The following is a 14,213-nucleotide window of genomic DNA, read 5'->3' as shown; positions in this document are numbered from 1 at the left end:
ATCCATCTATTGGCCGACAAGCATCAATAAGAGACATTCCATGAACTCCGACAAGGCTGCTGTAACTGACGTGTCCTACATGACTCGTAAACAATACACCCATAAAAGAAGTACACTACCCAGGCAATAGACACTTCAAAGTACAGTGATAGTAATGGATCTATCCGCGATAAAAAAACGCCATAAAGCGCTGCTGGAGGTGGAGGATAGCAAGGATGTGATTATTGAGGTTTGTCTTACATAACTCCTAGGTACCTGATATGAGTATACTAAGAGATAGGAACTGTGTTCTCGTATCGAGTCTCTTGAGAAGGATATCAGTGAGAAAGAGAGTGAGTTGGAGGATAAAAAGGTTATCGTGGATGATGCCAAGGGCAAGTCGAAGAAATGGAAGGGCGAAGTTGATGAGTTGAAGCGTGAGAGGGTATTCCCCTACCTACCCTACTATCTTGGTTCAAGATGCTGATTACCAGGCAAAACTGAGTTATGTCTCTGTCCTCATCGACGGTGATTGTATGAATGTACGTCCTCCCTCCACCATCCATCATAAACCTCATCTGATAGAGAAAGTTCCACGACACCCTAATCCAAAAAGGCCACAGCGGCGGCCACGAAACCGTGCAAACCCTCTTAACCTCTATCAACGCTCACGTCCAAGACCTCGACAATCCCATCCACCCCATCCAGTGCAGAATCCGAGTGTACGCCAACGTGAACGGGCTGGGCAAGACGTATCGCAATGCGGGGATTATATCCGACGAAGAGACTCTGGTGTCGTTCATTCAGGGCTTCAATATGGAGAATGGATTGTGTGACTTTGTCGATGCGGGGGGTGGGAAGGAGTGTTCGGATGTTAAGTTGAGGGGTATCTCCATCTACCACCTACTATCTTATAGGTGATTTACTGACAGTGGGTAGCCCTTTTCGAACAAGACATCCAAGACACGCATTGTACGAGAATCATCTTCTGCGGGTCGTCAGATAACGGCTACGCACGACTACTCGGTCCTCACCGAGGATGTAATCGTATATCACTCATCCAAGGACCGCCGTTCGCATGGGAGATGAAAGAGCTGTCTACTCATTTTCCTACTGCTTCCTTTCCGGATGTTTTTCGATCAACCAAATTAAGCAGACGAGTCTCGTTCAGCCAGACTACGCCACCAAGTTCACCTCCCCAGCCAGCAGCACCAGCAGCACCAGCCAACTATGCCTCTGCAGCAAAGGCAACACCACCCCCACAACCACCCTCTCCCTCTCCCTCCCCAGAAAGAAAAGTCCCCAAAATCCCTATATTGAAGAACTCCTACGGGCAGCGCATCGACCGCCCCCTCCGCTTCTCCACCCGCGACCAGGTCGATTCCCTAAAACAGCTCAAACTGTGCAACCAATACCACATTCTGGGCGTATGCTCGTACGGGGAATTCTGCAGCCACAGCCACGAGCCGAAATTGAGCGCTACGCAGGTCGAGGATTTAAAGTATATTGCTAGATCGCGGGTTTGTGCGAGGGGTTTGGAGTGTGAAGATGAGGGGTGTGTTTGTGGGCATCGGTGTCCGAGGGAGAGTTGTGGGGGGTTTGGGTGGAATGGGTGTCGGTTTCCGAGGTATATGCATGGGGTTGATACTTCTGTTTAGTAGCTTACTGGGTCGTTCATTGTTGGTGTGTTTGGTTCTTTATTCTGATTCTGGTGGTGATGTTGTTGCTGGTGTGGTGACTCGGATAGTTAGGAGTAGTTCTTTGTTGAATCATACATACTGTTTCAGATCAAACTCAAAAACTCATAGTCAAGTAGCCAGTCAGACATGTCTCAGTCAGGAGTGAGGAGACGTCATAGTATCTGAATCTATTAAATCTAGTCTCCGTCAAGCTCAGCTCCTCGAGCCGTCAATCCCTACCTAACCCGTCCGATCGACATGAAGAAATGAATATCAGCGGCTGTGCAAAAAGGGGCTTACACTACAAGAATATAAATAGAGAAGACTTTCTTCCTTTGAGTCAAATTCATTCAAGTGAAAATGCATTGCTAAAACATGGATGGAATCCCAGACTCTCATCCATTTGCGCCAGTCCTTTTTCCTTGTCCCTTATCCCCATTCCGTAGTCGTGGTCATCGTAAGAATGTGAATCTGTCCAGTCAATGGTGTCGTGTGGCGTTGCGGTTTCTTAATCCCGAATTCTATAACTGATGTAGACCGAAGTCAAGAAGGTAATGTTGAACGAGTGTCGTGTCAAATGACAAAGGTTGAACGAGTGTCAAGTGTCGGAGAATGAAAGAATGTATCGACGAAACGGTGAAGATAAACGAAGGTATTCACAAGAAGGTAGAAATATCAACAGGTCAAGTATGAACGAATGTATCATATAAACAAGAAAAGAAGCAACGCCAGACTACAGATTCTGAATGTGTTCAAGCTTAGTTGATGTACCACTCAACACCGTGGAGACGGCCCTCGGCGAAGTCGGCCAGCGCGGAGAAGAAGTGACGCGACAGGTCAATCGAGGTGCTGTCACAGCCCATGCACTTGTCGACGACCTTACCGGTGGTGGTCTTGCCTCCGTACTTGACGGTGACCATCTTACCACAGTCGGCGTCAGTCATCAGGCCGACGGGCAGAGCAAGGACGCTCTCGGTCTCGCCATCGTTGGTCCAGCCACAGCTGCTGGGAGCGCTGGCGCTGGTGGCAACATCGTAGAAGGTAACCTGACCGGTGCAGGGAGAGCTCTCGGAGCATTGGCCAGTGCTGGGTGCTCCAGTGGAAGAGGGAGCGCTAGACGAGGTGGAGGTCGAAGTCGGGGTCTCCACAGGAGGCTGAGGAGTCTCGCTGGTGGTGGGAGCAGCAGTCGTGGTAGGAGCGGGGGCAGACTCCTGGGGCTGAGTGGGCACAACGGGAGCAGCGGAAGTAGTAGGCTCCTGGGGAGGAGTAACGACAGTAGGCGAGGGAGCGACAGGAGACGAGGTTTCCACCGGAGCGGGAATCGAAGAGGTCTCGGGCTCGGGCTCAGGAGAAGGAGTGGGCTGGCTGCTGACGATGGACACCACGGAAGTCTTAACAGACGGCTGAGCCGGCTGGGTGGGCCGAGCATCATAGACAGTGGTGGTGACATCAACAGTAGTCCATTCGACAGAGGTGGCAGTCGTCCAAACGACGACATCGTCACGCTTGGCAGCCGGAGCGGCGGAGGTGGCAGCAGCAAAGAAAGCGCTGAGGAGCGCAAGAGACTTGGTGAGAGGAGCCATTTCGAAAGAGTGGATGGCTAGATTTGGATGTATAAAGATCGAACGGATATAAAGAAGGACAACTGCACAGCAGTACACTCGTAGAGTGGGAATGAAGGAACGACAGAAGCTGTCAAGAAAGGACTGAGTGAGGATGAAAGAGAGAGAAAGACAGAATTTCGGGGGAAACGAAGAATACTTAAAGTGCCCTGAGCTAGTCGAGCAAGCTATACAGAATCCAGCCTAGCCTGCTTTTTAGTCGGTCGAAGCGGGGGCAGCCTCCAGACCCACCGTCAGCTCGTGAACCCTGGGTTCCGTCAGGGTCAAGCCAATCATAATTAATTGCCGTCCCCTCTCTCCCCTATTACCGTTCAATTGCGACGGCCTCAAGTCTGGGTATCTCATTTCTGGGACCGGGCCGATTCCAAACAGTGAGTCAATCAGCAAACACTGTCCTCCATCGGAAAATGAGGCAGCCAGAAGGAGCTGCCATCTCAGCATGATGTGTCAACGTAAGAATTGACGTGTGTTGGAAGAACAGGATATCTGTGCGGGTACCTGAATCGGAGAGTCGGAATATTCACTGCGAATCCACTGATTGGCGGGAGACCCAACGCCGGTGTAGCATCCCTGCTCTGGTGGAAGTTTACTCCGCTACTATGCCGGATCGGGGGTTAGTGCTGGGAAAAGTGTTTGCACGGAGTGATGAGACTGGCCCGTTGCAGGTCGGTTTTTTTAGCCCAATTGCCTTTTAAGAGGGATCATCCTGAACCCGTCTTAAGCCGCGGTGGACGCCACAGTTCCACTGTTTGTACCTGAACAGTCTCTGTAGGAGTATGAATATCTGTAGTACAATGTATGGAGTACAGTGTAGGTAGTAAGTAGGTATATGTACATATCAATAGATCATCTTATCTGAACAGAATAAGAATAACTGAATGAAACAGAGTAGCTCAAGGCTATGAATAGGAACAGCCACAAGACTAGTAATATATATAGGGCACCCCCTCTTTGTCGACTAAACTAGCGTGCCCACCGTCTCGGTCTCGACTCAGCCGTTTTTCTTTGACTCAACACATTCCAAGAAAAAGGTTTTGCTATCTATAGCCAAGTCTTTAGTCTGTTTCATCTTTGAGATTGCTAGAGGCTGTCAGAACCAAACCATGTGGTCTGAAGTTTTGGTTTGAATGGGATCATGTTGCAAGTCACATGTTTGGAGTTTAATGTGTCACAGGTATCCTATCTTGCATTAGCACACCATCTGGATAAGCATTCGGTCATCCAGGATTCGTTTTCTCTGGGCATATGACGGTCATCCATTATAGTTGACCGGTATTTAGTCTAGTCCACCTGCTCATTTTGTTGCTAATTTAATATGAGAAAGAATGCATCAATTAATGCTCATTATATACATTCTCAACTCAACTGATCTGTGTCGTCGTCTATCGAAATCCTAGATCGGGTCGGAAAAGTCTTGAATCACTTCCGTAGTCTTTACCGTCGAGTTTCAACTGGACTCGGCTCGCTCCAATCAACGAAACACTCCATGGCATCTCTTGTATCAGGGTGATCAGTTCCCAAAACCTCTTTCCGCAGCTGAGCACATTCATCCATCAGAGTCATAGCATCTTCATCGCGCCCGATTTCTTTCCAGGTGAAGGCCAGATTGTACATGCTGATAAGAGTACGTGGGTGCTTTGGTCCCAAAACTCTCTTTTCTGTGTCAAGTACTTGCATCTCCAGATCTTCTGCCAGCATCCACTTCTTTTGGCCATAATAAGTTGATGCCAGGTTTCCCATAGTACCCAGGGTATCAGGATGTTCTGGTCCCAGTATTTTCTTTTTCATCTTAAGCGCTTGTTGTTCCAACTCCTCTGCTTCCATCAATCGACCCTGGTTTTTGTAAACTGCGGCGAGGTTATTAATACTGACCAGGGTGTCGGGATGCTCCAAGCCATGCAGTCTTTTGTCAATCTCTGTTACCTGTGTAAGAAGTTTTTCTGCCTCTATCAGTTTCCCTTGATTCATGTAGTCCAGTGCTAGGCTATTAATAAAGCCCAGGGTCTGATGGTGCTCGAGTCCCAAGGCATTCTTGACTGTCTCCATCATGGGCTCGAGTAATTTCTCTGTCTCGTCATATCGCCCCTGACCTCGGTAGACCCACGCCAGTTTTTGTATACTATTCAGCGTATCAACATCATCTGCCCCAAGAACAGTCTTTCTCTTCTCCACAACTTGCACCAGCAGGCTTTCTGCCTCTCTGTATCGTCCCTGGTCGAAATAGACATTTGATAGTATATCCAGGCTTGTAAGGGTATCTGGATTATCAGATCCTAGAGCTCTCTGTTGGATATCCATAACATGTTCAATCAATTCTTCGGCTTTCTTATATTCACCCGAGGCTCTGTATGTCCTGGATAAATGTTTCTGAACATCGAGTGCCTCCTTATGGTCCGGTCCCAGTTTCTCTATTTTCCTCCCCAATAGTTCTTCAAACAAAGCTTTTGCTTGATTATATTGTCCTTCTTCCTTTAGATACAGTCCTGTATATTTTGCCAGCTCTTCCCTATCTTGTGTCCAGCCATGAAGCTCCTTACTATATAATAAGGTCAGAGCATGGGGTAGATATTGTCGCCAAAACTTTCGATTCACTTCTTCAGTAGATGGAAAGGTCACATTCATTTCATGTACTGTGTTAATTGTCCATTGTTCTAGCACACCTTCCTTTCTCAGCCAGTTTCTCATGGCTAAATGAACCAGTCGATGAAGACTAATCAACTTAGTAACTGGGTGTATTGTGATAAAAGAATATGCGTTGAGAAGCCCAAGTGCTTCCTCTTTCTGAATTCGGCTATCCGAGGGTAAAATAGATGGCGGGATTTCACGCGGATTAACACATGATATGAGTGATAAATACTCCGCTGCCAAAGAGTTGGAATTCTGGATCTCCTGGAAAGAAATCAACCAGGTGATAGCCACAGCATTCTGAGCTTCGTCGTATCGCCATTCATCCTCGAAATCCTTGCTGAGGAGTTCGATGGCCTCATGCTCCTGCTCTTGCAGCAGCGACAAGTAAGTGGATAATGGCGTTCCATTTTTATTGATATAGGAAGCAGCCTGGACAATTGCTAGTGGGAGAAATCCAAGTTGATAGAGAAGTGACTTGGTAGCTTCATGATCATCAAGGAGGTCTTTCTGAACGAGCGATGCTTTGAATAGATCTGTTGCTGTTTGATCGTCCATTTCTTGCATCTTAACCAGATTTGGTCCTGCTAGACTAACGGCAAGTTGTTGATTTCGCGTGGTTAATAGTATACAGCCTTGTCGTCCCCGAGGGAGGTAATTCTTCAGCGCAGAGGGGTCTGAAGATATCCACATGTCTTTATCATCAGCATTATCGAAAATCATCAGCCACTGGCCTGCATCTTCCTGGCTGAGACGAGACCGCACGCGCTCCTTTGCTTCTGTCGGCTTCACATCCTGCATCCCAAGTAATCGGCTGATATTCACGTAAGACTGCTGAACACGGGTCTCACTGATTGATGAAATCCAGAATATCAAGCACTCTGGATGTTTCTCCTGCACACGGTATGCCAACTCCAGAGCAATCTGGGTCTTGCCTACTCCTCCTAGTCCAGCAATTGCAAGTTTTTTTGCACCGTTTTGTGTGAACATTTTGCTCTCGAGATATTGGAGTTCAGTCCCTCGACCAGTAAACCGTGGGTTTCGATCGAATGGGATCATATACACAGGTTTTACTATCATACGTCAGATAAAATCTTGCTATTCAAATAAGATACATACTATCAACTTCTGAGTCTTTGCCTGTTGGCTTGCATTTTTCAGTCTCAGTCACTGAAGTTTCAGAGAGCAGCTCCTTTGCATAGGCAGCTGCCACCATCGCCGCGTATCCCTGCCACTGCTTGTTTTTATGAGAGTCGGAATAGTCGCAGATCCCTCGGATTACCAGACAGGGAAAGTGATCCATTAGTCCTGCTGCTTCCATTTCGAAACACAGTATTCCATGCTCTTGCGCGAGTTTGTCCCGTGTTTGACCATGCTTCATGACTTGGTTTCCTGATGCGACAAGGCCGTAGTGAATTTGAGATTGAGATCGCAATTTTCGATGAATCAGTTTGCTTTTATGGCACTTCGAGCAGTCCGAATAGGATTCTTCGTGGTCGTACGTCGATTCGAATAGCTGGTCTTCCTCTTGGCCTGGGGTGCCAAATTTGGATTGAAGCCGCGTGTTGCGTTTCATCACGTCTGATAGATATGTCGGAAATTGGGGTTCGTCTATCATATGATTGGCCTCCAGATTAGCCAATGCAGTGAGAATCACCTGCGGTGGCTTGCTGAGGCTTCCAGTGCGCTCAAAACGTCCTGAAGCAACTGTCTTGCCATAGTCGTATTGAACCACTCCTCCCAGCTGACCTGTTGGTTTGCTGACCACGATATCCCCAAGTCGAATATCGTTTGGCATCGGTACACCACCACCAATACCGACCATCAACCCAAACCGGATCGAATGGAAGGTGGACAGCATCTGGTCGGCCACTATTGCAGCCGAGGTGGTTCCATACACTCCATTAGGAAGGCATGCAATAACGATATTGTGTCCGCCAATTTCCCCTAGAGTATAGGCATTGTGATCATGACGGGGTTGGGACAGTTTGGGATGGGGTTTGTCCAACATGACTTTGGCAGCAGCCATCTCGAGTGGGAGGGCACAGATCCACCCCACTGTATAATCATTGTGCGATAGTATTCGGGTCATGGTTGCTCATCCAAGCAACTGCGACCTGAATAGCTGCCAAAAACACTTGAAATGGATCTATATCTGTAGATGTTTGGAGGAAGGAGTGAGGTGATTAGGAGGGGAACTCACGAGGCTGACCTTTGAGTGCGATGATGAGTTGTCTGCTTACCATCGAGAGCCAATGAGATATTTTTATCGAACAAGGATCTTTCAGAGCATCGATAAGGGAAGAATTAATCACTGAAACTTATGAGGTGCAATATAAATTCGCAGGAATTGCTATCTAGCATTCCTAGCATTCCTAGCTCCCCTGCCATGGTTTATTGGTAGCCGATACCATGTTCCATAGTCTCACAATTATTATAACCTACCATATCGGATACCTTCCACTGACCAATTGAGAAAGATTAAAGAAATTTGCACTCTTGAGAGCTAGAGAAACAGATAGTTGAACACAAGACATCGCAGCCCTGACAAGAAAACACGGGCCGATAGTTCTTCTGGGCAATCCAGCTAGCGATATTACTATGCCAACACATAATATCATCTTTAAGAATATCAAGCTAGTTTGGTCTTTGTTTGCTAATGTAGGCCAGATACAAGACCTCATCAACTTGGTTCATCAGCATCGGATCCATATTGAAGTGAGAAAATGGAGGTTGGATCATTCGGAAGAAATGAGACAGGAGTATGTATCTGGGGCGAGACATGGGAAAAACGTCAATGATTTTGGATTGAATAGACACCATCTATTTGCTCTTTTTTGAATCATCATTTTATACTTGACTCTAAACTGACTATGCACAGTGCACTGAAAGTTGAATGATCTTATAATTCTAAAATAGATTCACCATCTACCATCACTATACAGCCTGAGCATCCTCGACATGCTCGACAGTACTCGCAGCCTTCTTCGCACCCACAGCCTCAACCTGCGGAAGAACATACGTCCTCCACTTCCTCGCCGGAACCCGTTCAGCAAACAACATGGAAATCTCCAACCCACTCCTCCCTGTCGTCTCACCCACACAGAACCAAATCCACACCAACGAAGTCACAGTCGTCCCGGCATAGACGAATCCCACCATCGGGCCCAAATTCGCCGTGTAATAGAGATACGGCGCGGTGAACGACATAACCCACGTGGTGAGGTAGAATATGACAATAGACGTCGACATGATTTTATTCTGGTTCACGCCGACGGCCATTTCTCGGGCGATGGTGTATGTCAACGGGCCGAGGCCGAAGTTGTAGTTCATCGTTACGAGGATCGAGAAGATGACTAGCACGTACTGCGAGGATGTGGTGAGCGGTCTGGTGCCGATGCCCCCGATGATGATGAATGCCACCAGCATGATTGTCGTGGTGACGAAGAGGTTGGTTCGTCGTCGGATTTTGTTACCTGTAATGACTGACGCCCCGACAGAGAAGACCTGGAGGATGTTGATGATGAGCTGGATGACAAAAGGGTCTTCAATACCGATTGCCTGAGCGAAAACGACTCCATAAACATAGAAGAAGACAATCCCGCAGATCTGCTGCGCATACATGGCTCCAGCAGACCAGATAACCTTTGTTCGCTCAATAGGATCGAAAAGAAGAGCTTTCCACGACGAAAACTCAGCTTGATCCTCTTCACGCCGTTTCGCTTCCTCAAGAACAGTCAAATCATCATACGGATCATAGCCAGCCTCGCTCTGATGCACCCTGCAAAGCGCCTGCTTCGCCTCTTCCGTCCTCCCCTTCATCACATACCAAACCGGGCTCTCGGGGATAAAAGGCAACCCAGCCAGCATAAACAGCGGCAGGATAACCAATCCCCCCATCGGCAATTTATAAGACAACGACGACTCAATACTCTGTGTCCCCTGCGTGATCCCAGACGCCACGAGCTGCGAACAAGACTGCAGAAACTGGTACATCATCAGTGCCGGTCCACGAATCTGTACCGGTGCCACCTCCCCCGTGTACAGAAGTGAAGTCACGGTAAACTGGCCCACCCCGAGTCCGATGAGAATCCGACCGAGGATGATGACGCCTTCGTAATGTGTATCTGCGACTTGAGCGATACCACCGCCGAGCACACAAATCGACGCGAATAAAAAGACCGTCTTCCGGCCCCATTTATCGTTGATAGGTGCGGAGATCAACGCACCCAGTAAATCACCGATATATATAGATGACGCGGTGAGTGACGAAAAGCTGACTGCCAGCGCCAGCTTGCCATCCTCGTAGTGGTCTCCGTAGTCATTTTTAAACTCCTGCATGGCCAGGACCCCATTGTAGTACGTGTTATCGTAGCCATAGACGAGTGCTCCAATGGCAGACACAGAGCAGAAGAACAAGGCCCATTTCTGGGCTTTAAAGTCCACGTTTAACGAATCGAAGAGAGGCATGATGGGCCAGTTTGATGAGGATCAGTAGGCAAATCCGTCCCACCCCATCATGGGAGAGTGTCGCTATTTATTCTGTCCTACTGGCATCGGGACGGCCGTCTCTGATTCGACTCTCCGCTTTTCCCCAGATTCTTGTCGATCCGGGGTTGGGCAACTTCACCTCCACGGAATGCGGGGGTTGTTCGGTAATTCTTCTTTGCGTCATTTTTCTGTTCATTCGATTCAGCTTATCTGGTTTGTCGGCGGATATGCAAGCGGACCAAAGGATTATGCCAATGGTAGGCCAAGCGAGTTCAACGTTATACCAAGAATGCCACGACGGGAAGAAGTCGGAGAATTATCAGTCATCCAATCTTGCTCGTGATGTTGCAGTCAAAGCACATACAGTTAATGGCTTATTCGCTCTTAAGTTGACATGAACTACGAGTACTGGCATAAGGTAGATATTCTCAAGTCAATTCATTCTTAACCTAAATCACAGCCGTAAAACATCAAGCGTTATAGACTGGGTCCAAGGTCCATATATAACGTTTTCCAGTAAACCCACGCCTTGTAATCACAGAAAGACCACAACAAAAAGTACAAACGAAAAATGTCCATCAATCTCATAATATAGATACACCCAAACCTCCCGAGCGCCGAATGAACAAACCCATTAAACTTAACCCTGGCACATGATGCATGCCTCCTTGTTCTCAATGCTGCATTGAAGAACCTCTTGCGAGTAGATGTCATTCTCACGCTGCTCGCTTGTCTTCTCACTGTCCTCTTCTTGAGAGACACGGTTCTTCTGCTCTTCATCGGGGACAGGAGTAGCATCAGCGGCGAGGGTGCGTGGGCTCTCGCCACCTTGGTTGGCAGCCTCATTCTGACCGTTGGGCTGGCGAGGAACAGCGGCGTAAGCACCACCGGTGGTGGCACCGGCCCGCTTCTTGAACGAGGGGTTGGCACGAGCGACATTGGTGTCCTCAACCTTGAGCTGCTCCTGGTCGACAGTGAACTGGATAGCGGCGGCGGCAGCCATGGTACGGAGGTAGTACATGCCGGTCTTCAGACCCATCTTCCATCCGGCGAAGTGCATACTGGTAATCTTTCCCATGGTAGGCTCCTTCAGGTGGATGTTGAGGGACTGAGACTGGTCAATGTAGGCACCACGGTCAGCAGCCATCTGCAGGATAGATCGCTGGGAGATTTCCCAGACCGTCTTGTACAGAGCCTTGATGTCAGCGGGGATGTTGGGGATGTTCTGAACGGAACCACCCTCGGCAATAATACGGTTCTTCATATTGTCAGACCAGAGACCAAGGTCAACCAGGTCCTTGAGCAACCAGGGGTTGACAACCTGGAATTCACCGGCAAGGACACGGCGGGAGTAGATGTTCGAGGTGTAAGGCTCGAAACATTCGTTGAAGCCCAGAATCTGACTGGTACTGGCAGTGGGCATGGGGGCGACCAACAAACTGTTGCGAACACCGTGCTGGGCAATCTTAGCCTTAAGAGAGTCCCAGTCCCAGAGATCAGTGGGGGTCTTGTCCCACATGTCGTACTGCAGGATTCCCTGGGAGACCGGCGAGCCTGGATAAGTCTCGTAAGGACCAAGCTCCTTGGCGAGTTCAGCAGAAGCAGTCAAGGCACCGTGGTAGATGGTCTCGAAGATCTGGATGTTCAACTGCTTGGCCTCGGCAGAGTCAAAAGGCAAACGCAAAGCAAGGAATGCATCAGCAAGACCATTGACACCCAGAGCGATGGGGCGGTGACGGAAGTTGCTCTTCTTAGCCTCAGGCACGGGGTAGTAGTTGATGTCGATGATCTTGTTGAGGTTGCGAACCAAAACGCGGACAACCTCGTGCAGCTTACCGAAGTCATATTCACCACGGGCAGCATCAACAAAGGTAGGAAGGGCAAGGGAAGCCAAGTTACAAACAGCAACTTCATCGGGAGCACTGTACTCGACAATCTCGGTGCAAAGGTTGGAGCTGCGGATAGTTCCCAGGTTCTTCTGGTTGCTCTTCTTGTTGCAAGCATCCTTGTACAGCATGAAGGGGTTACCAGTCTCAGTCTGAGCCTCCAGAATGGCGTACCACAGCTTCTGGGCCTTAATGGTCTTGCGGCCACGGCCTTCCTTCTCGTACCTATTATGACGTCAGTATACTGATTTAGTTATGAAATATGTAGGAAACACTCACTTCTCGTAGAGAGCATCGAACTCATCGCCGTAGACATCGGCCAAGCCGGGGGCTTCGTTGGGGCAGAAGAGTGTCCAGTCACCGTTGGCCTCAACTCGCTTCATGAACAGATCGGGAGTCCAGAGAGCAAAGAACAGGTCACGGGCTCTGACTTCTTCCTTACCGTGGTTCTTTCGGAGATCCAAGAACTCGAAGACATCCGAGTGCCAAGGCTCGAGGTAAATGGCGAAAGCACCAGGGCGCTTGTTACCACCCTGGTCGACATATCTGGCAGTGTTGTTGAACACCCGCAGCATAGGAACAATACCGTTGGAAGAACCGTTGGTTCCGCCAATGTAAGAGCCAGTAGCACGAATACGGTGGACGTTAAGACCAATACCACCAGCAGTCTTTGAGATCATAGCACAAGTCTTGAGGGTGTCGTAGATACCCTCGATGCTGTCCTCCTTCATGTCAACGAGGAAGCACGAGGCGAGCTGTGGCTGGGGAGTACCAGCGTTGAACAGAGTCGGGGAGGCATGTGTGAAGTACTTCTGGGACATCAAGTGGTAGGTCTCAATGGCCTTCTCGATATCGTCACCGTGAATACCGACCGAAACTCTCATCAGCAAGTGCTGAGGACGCTCGGCCACCTTTCCGTCAATTCTCAACAGGTATGAACGCTCCAGAGTCTTGAAGCCGAAGAAGTTGTAGTTAAAGTCGCGGTCATAGACAATGGCCGAGTTAAGCTCATCTGCATGTTTCATAATCGTCTCATATGTTGCCTTTGAAATCATTGGCGCGGGCTTCTTGTTCTTGGGGTTGACATAGTGATAGAGATCTGAGATAACCAAGGAAAATTGCTTCTTGGTTTGCTTGTGGAGGTTCGAAACGGCTATACGGGCAGCAAGGATGGCGTAGTCGGGGTGTGTGACGGTCATGTATGCGGCAGTCTCAGCAGCCTGTAAAGCAGATTATAAATCAGCATGTGCTCCAATGTGGCAACCAAAGATTCTTCATACCAAGTTGTCAAGCTCAACGGTGCCAACACCCTGGTACACACCAGAGATGACCTTCTGGGTAATAGCAGCAGCATCGACATGGTCGGGGTCAAGGCCGTAACAAAGTCTTGACACACGAGCAGTGATCTTGTCGAACTGTACACGCTCCTTGCGTCCGTCTACAAATTTTGATCCGTTAGCAAAGAGATCACTCAAGCAGTGGCGAATGAATACGATCACATCCTCGATTGTCAAGCAGCTTGAGATCCATTCAAGAGCTTAAAGGTGAAATCTTACCTCTCTTGTAGACAAACATCTTGATTTGTAAGGCAAATGAGAAAACTGAACAAGGGTATTAAGAAGTATTAGAGAATAAGTGTAAAGACTGGGCTTTTCGTATGGTATTAGAAAAAGAAAAGCTTCGTCAAAAATGAAATGTGATGAGGAGAAAGAGGAGGAGAGAGGGATGGGAAGAAAAAAAGAAGTCGGAGGGGCAGAGATTCTGGAAGGTATTTGATCTCTCGCCCGGGCCAACGCGTTGCTGGTGGACACGGACGCGAATTTTCGTGTTTGGGCTAAATGGGCGCCCTTTGTACGGGTGCCCAGAACGCGCTTTGGGTGCCAGTCATGTGCTTTTGCGTGCCCTCAGTCCGGTTAGGCGCCGGAATCGGC

At 48.7% G+C, this 14,213-nt stretch overlaps 6 protein-coding genes across 6 annotated transcripts; 1 reads left to right on the top strand and 5 right to left on the bottom strand.

The window, feature by feature from the left end:
* The first annotated feature begins 129 nt into the window (after positions 1-129).
* Positions 130-1,671, top strand: ASPWEDRAFT_34695 (CCCH zinc finger DNA binding protein). The gene is made up of 5 exons (XM_040834068.1): positions 130-229; positions 281-424; positions 474-521; positions 571-865; positions 919-1,671. Exons 1-5 carry the CDS (start codon positions 155-157, stop codon positions 1,635-1,637), a joined length of 1,281 nt encoding a protein of 426 aa, XP_040694872.1. The 5' UTR covers positions 130-154; the 3' UTR covers positions 1,638-1,671.
* A 745-nt stretch (positions 1,672-2,416) lies between these two features.
* Positions 2,417-3,241, bottom strand: ASPWEDRAFT_23301 (uncharacterized protein; the record flags this gene model as incomplete). Its single annotated transcript, XM_040832460.1, has 1 exon — positions 2,417-3,241. The coding sequence occupies one exon, from the start codon at positions 3,239-3,241 to the stop codon at positions 2,417-2,419; it is 825 nt and encodes a 274-aa protein (XP_040694871.1).
* A 117-nt stretch (positions 3,242-3,358) lies between these two features.
* ASPWEDRAFT_251224 (uncharacterized protein) lies at positions 3,359-3,846 on the bottom strand. Its single transcript, XM_040832694.1, has one exon. It carries the CDS (start codon positions 3,719-3,721, stop codon positions 3,476-3,478), a length of 246 nt encoding a protein of 81 aa, XP_040694870.1. The 5' UTR covers positions 3,722-3,846; the 3' UTR covers positions 3,359-3,475.
* A 717-nt stretch (positions 3,847-4,563) lies between these two features.
* ASPWEDRAFT_146540 (uncharacterized protein) lies at positions 4,564-8,098 on the bottom strand. The gene is made up of 2 exons (XM_040829505.1): positions 7,025-8,098; positions 4,564-6,978 (listed from the first exon to the last, which is right to left on the bottom strand). Exons 1-2 carry the CDS (start codon positions 7,995-7,997, stop codon positions 4,715-4,717), a joined length of 3,237 nt encoding a protein of 1,078 aa, XP_040694869.1. The 5' UTR covers positions 7,998-8,098; the 3' UTR covers positions 4,564-4,714.
* Positions 8,099-8,714: 616 nt separating this feature from the next.
* On the bottom strand, positions 8,715-10,414 carry ASPWEDRAFT_34692 (uncharacterized protein). The gene has a single exon (XM_040834067.1). It carries the CDS (start codon positions 10,373-10,375, stop codon positions 8,843-8,845), a length of 1,533 nt encoding a protein of 510 aa, XP_040694868.1. The 5' UTR covers positions 10,376-10,414; the 3' UTR covers positions 8,715-8,842.
* Positions 10,415-10,886: 472 nt separating this feature from the next.
* Positions 10,887-14,080, bottom strand: ASPWEDRAFT_34691 (ribonucleotide-diphosphate reductase subunit RNR1). Its single transcript, XM_040834066.1, has 4 exons — positions 13,839-14,080; positions 13,563-13,720; positions 12,562-13,502; positions 10,887-12,507 (listed from the first exon to the last, which is right to left on the bottom strand). Exons 1-4 carry the CDS (start codon positions 13,855-13,857, stop codon positions 11,037-11,039), a joined length of 2,589 nt encoding a protein of 862 aa, XP_040694867.1. The 5' UTR covers positions 13,858-14,080; the 3' UTR covers positions 10,887-11,036.
* Between the last annotated feature and the right edge of the window lie 133 nt (positions 14,081-14,213).

The sequence above is a fragment of the Aspergillus wentii genome (assembly GCF_001890725.1).
Source record: "Aspergillus wentii DTO 134E9 unplaced genomic scaffold ASPWEscaffold_1, whole genome shotgun sequence".
NCBI classification, from domain to species: Eukaryota; Fungi; Ascomycota; class Eurotiomycetes; order Eurotiales; family Aspergillaceae; genus Aspergillus; species Aspergillus wentii.
The sequence above is the reverse complement of the archived record's forward strand: the minus strand, read 5'-3'. Positions and strand labels throughout refer to the sequence as shown.

Coding starts and splice junctions, on each gene's coding strand:
- ASPWEDRAFT_34691 (XM_040834066.1), bottom strand. Junction 13,503..13,562: donor CCGTTGAGCTTGACAACTTG/GTATGAAGAATC, acceptor TCTGCTTTACAG/GCTGCTGAGACTGCCGCATA. Junction 12,508..12,561: donor TTCGATGCTCTCTACGAGAA/GTGAGTGTTTCC, acceptor ACGTCATAATAG/GTACGAGAAGGAAGGCCGTG.
- ASPWEDRAFT_251224 (XM_040832694.1), bottom strand. CDS start 3,721: ATGCTGAGATGGCAGCTCCTTCTGGCTGCCTCATTTTCCGATGGAGGA.
- ASPWEDRAFT_34695 (XM_040834068.1), top strand. CDS start 155: ATGGATCTATCCGCGATAAAAAAACGCCATAAAGCGCTGCTGGAGGTG. Junction 230..280: donor GCAAGGATGTGATTATTGAG/GTTTGTCTTACA, acceptor ACTAAGAGATAG/GAACTGTGTTCTCGTATCGA. Junction 425..473: donor ATGAGTTGAAGCGTGAGAGG/GTATTCCCCTAC, acceptor GCTGATTACCAG/GCAAAACTGAGTTATGTCTC.
- ASPWEDRAFT_146540 (XM_040829505.1), bottom strand. CDS start 7,997: ATGACCCGAATACTATCGCACAATGATTATACAGTGGGGTGGATCTGT. Junction 6,979..7,024: donor CAAAGACTCAGAAGTTGATA/GTATGTATCTTA, acceptor GACGTATGATAG/TAAAACCTGTGTATATGATC.
- ASPWEDRAFT_34692 (XM_040834067.1), bottom strand. CDS start 10,375: ATGCCTCTCTTCGATTCGTTAAACGTGGACTTTAAAGCCCAGAAATGG.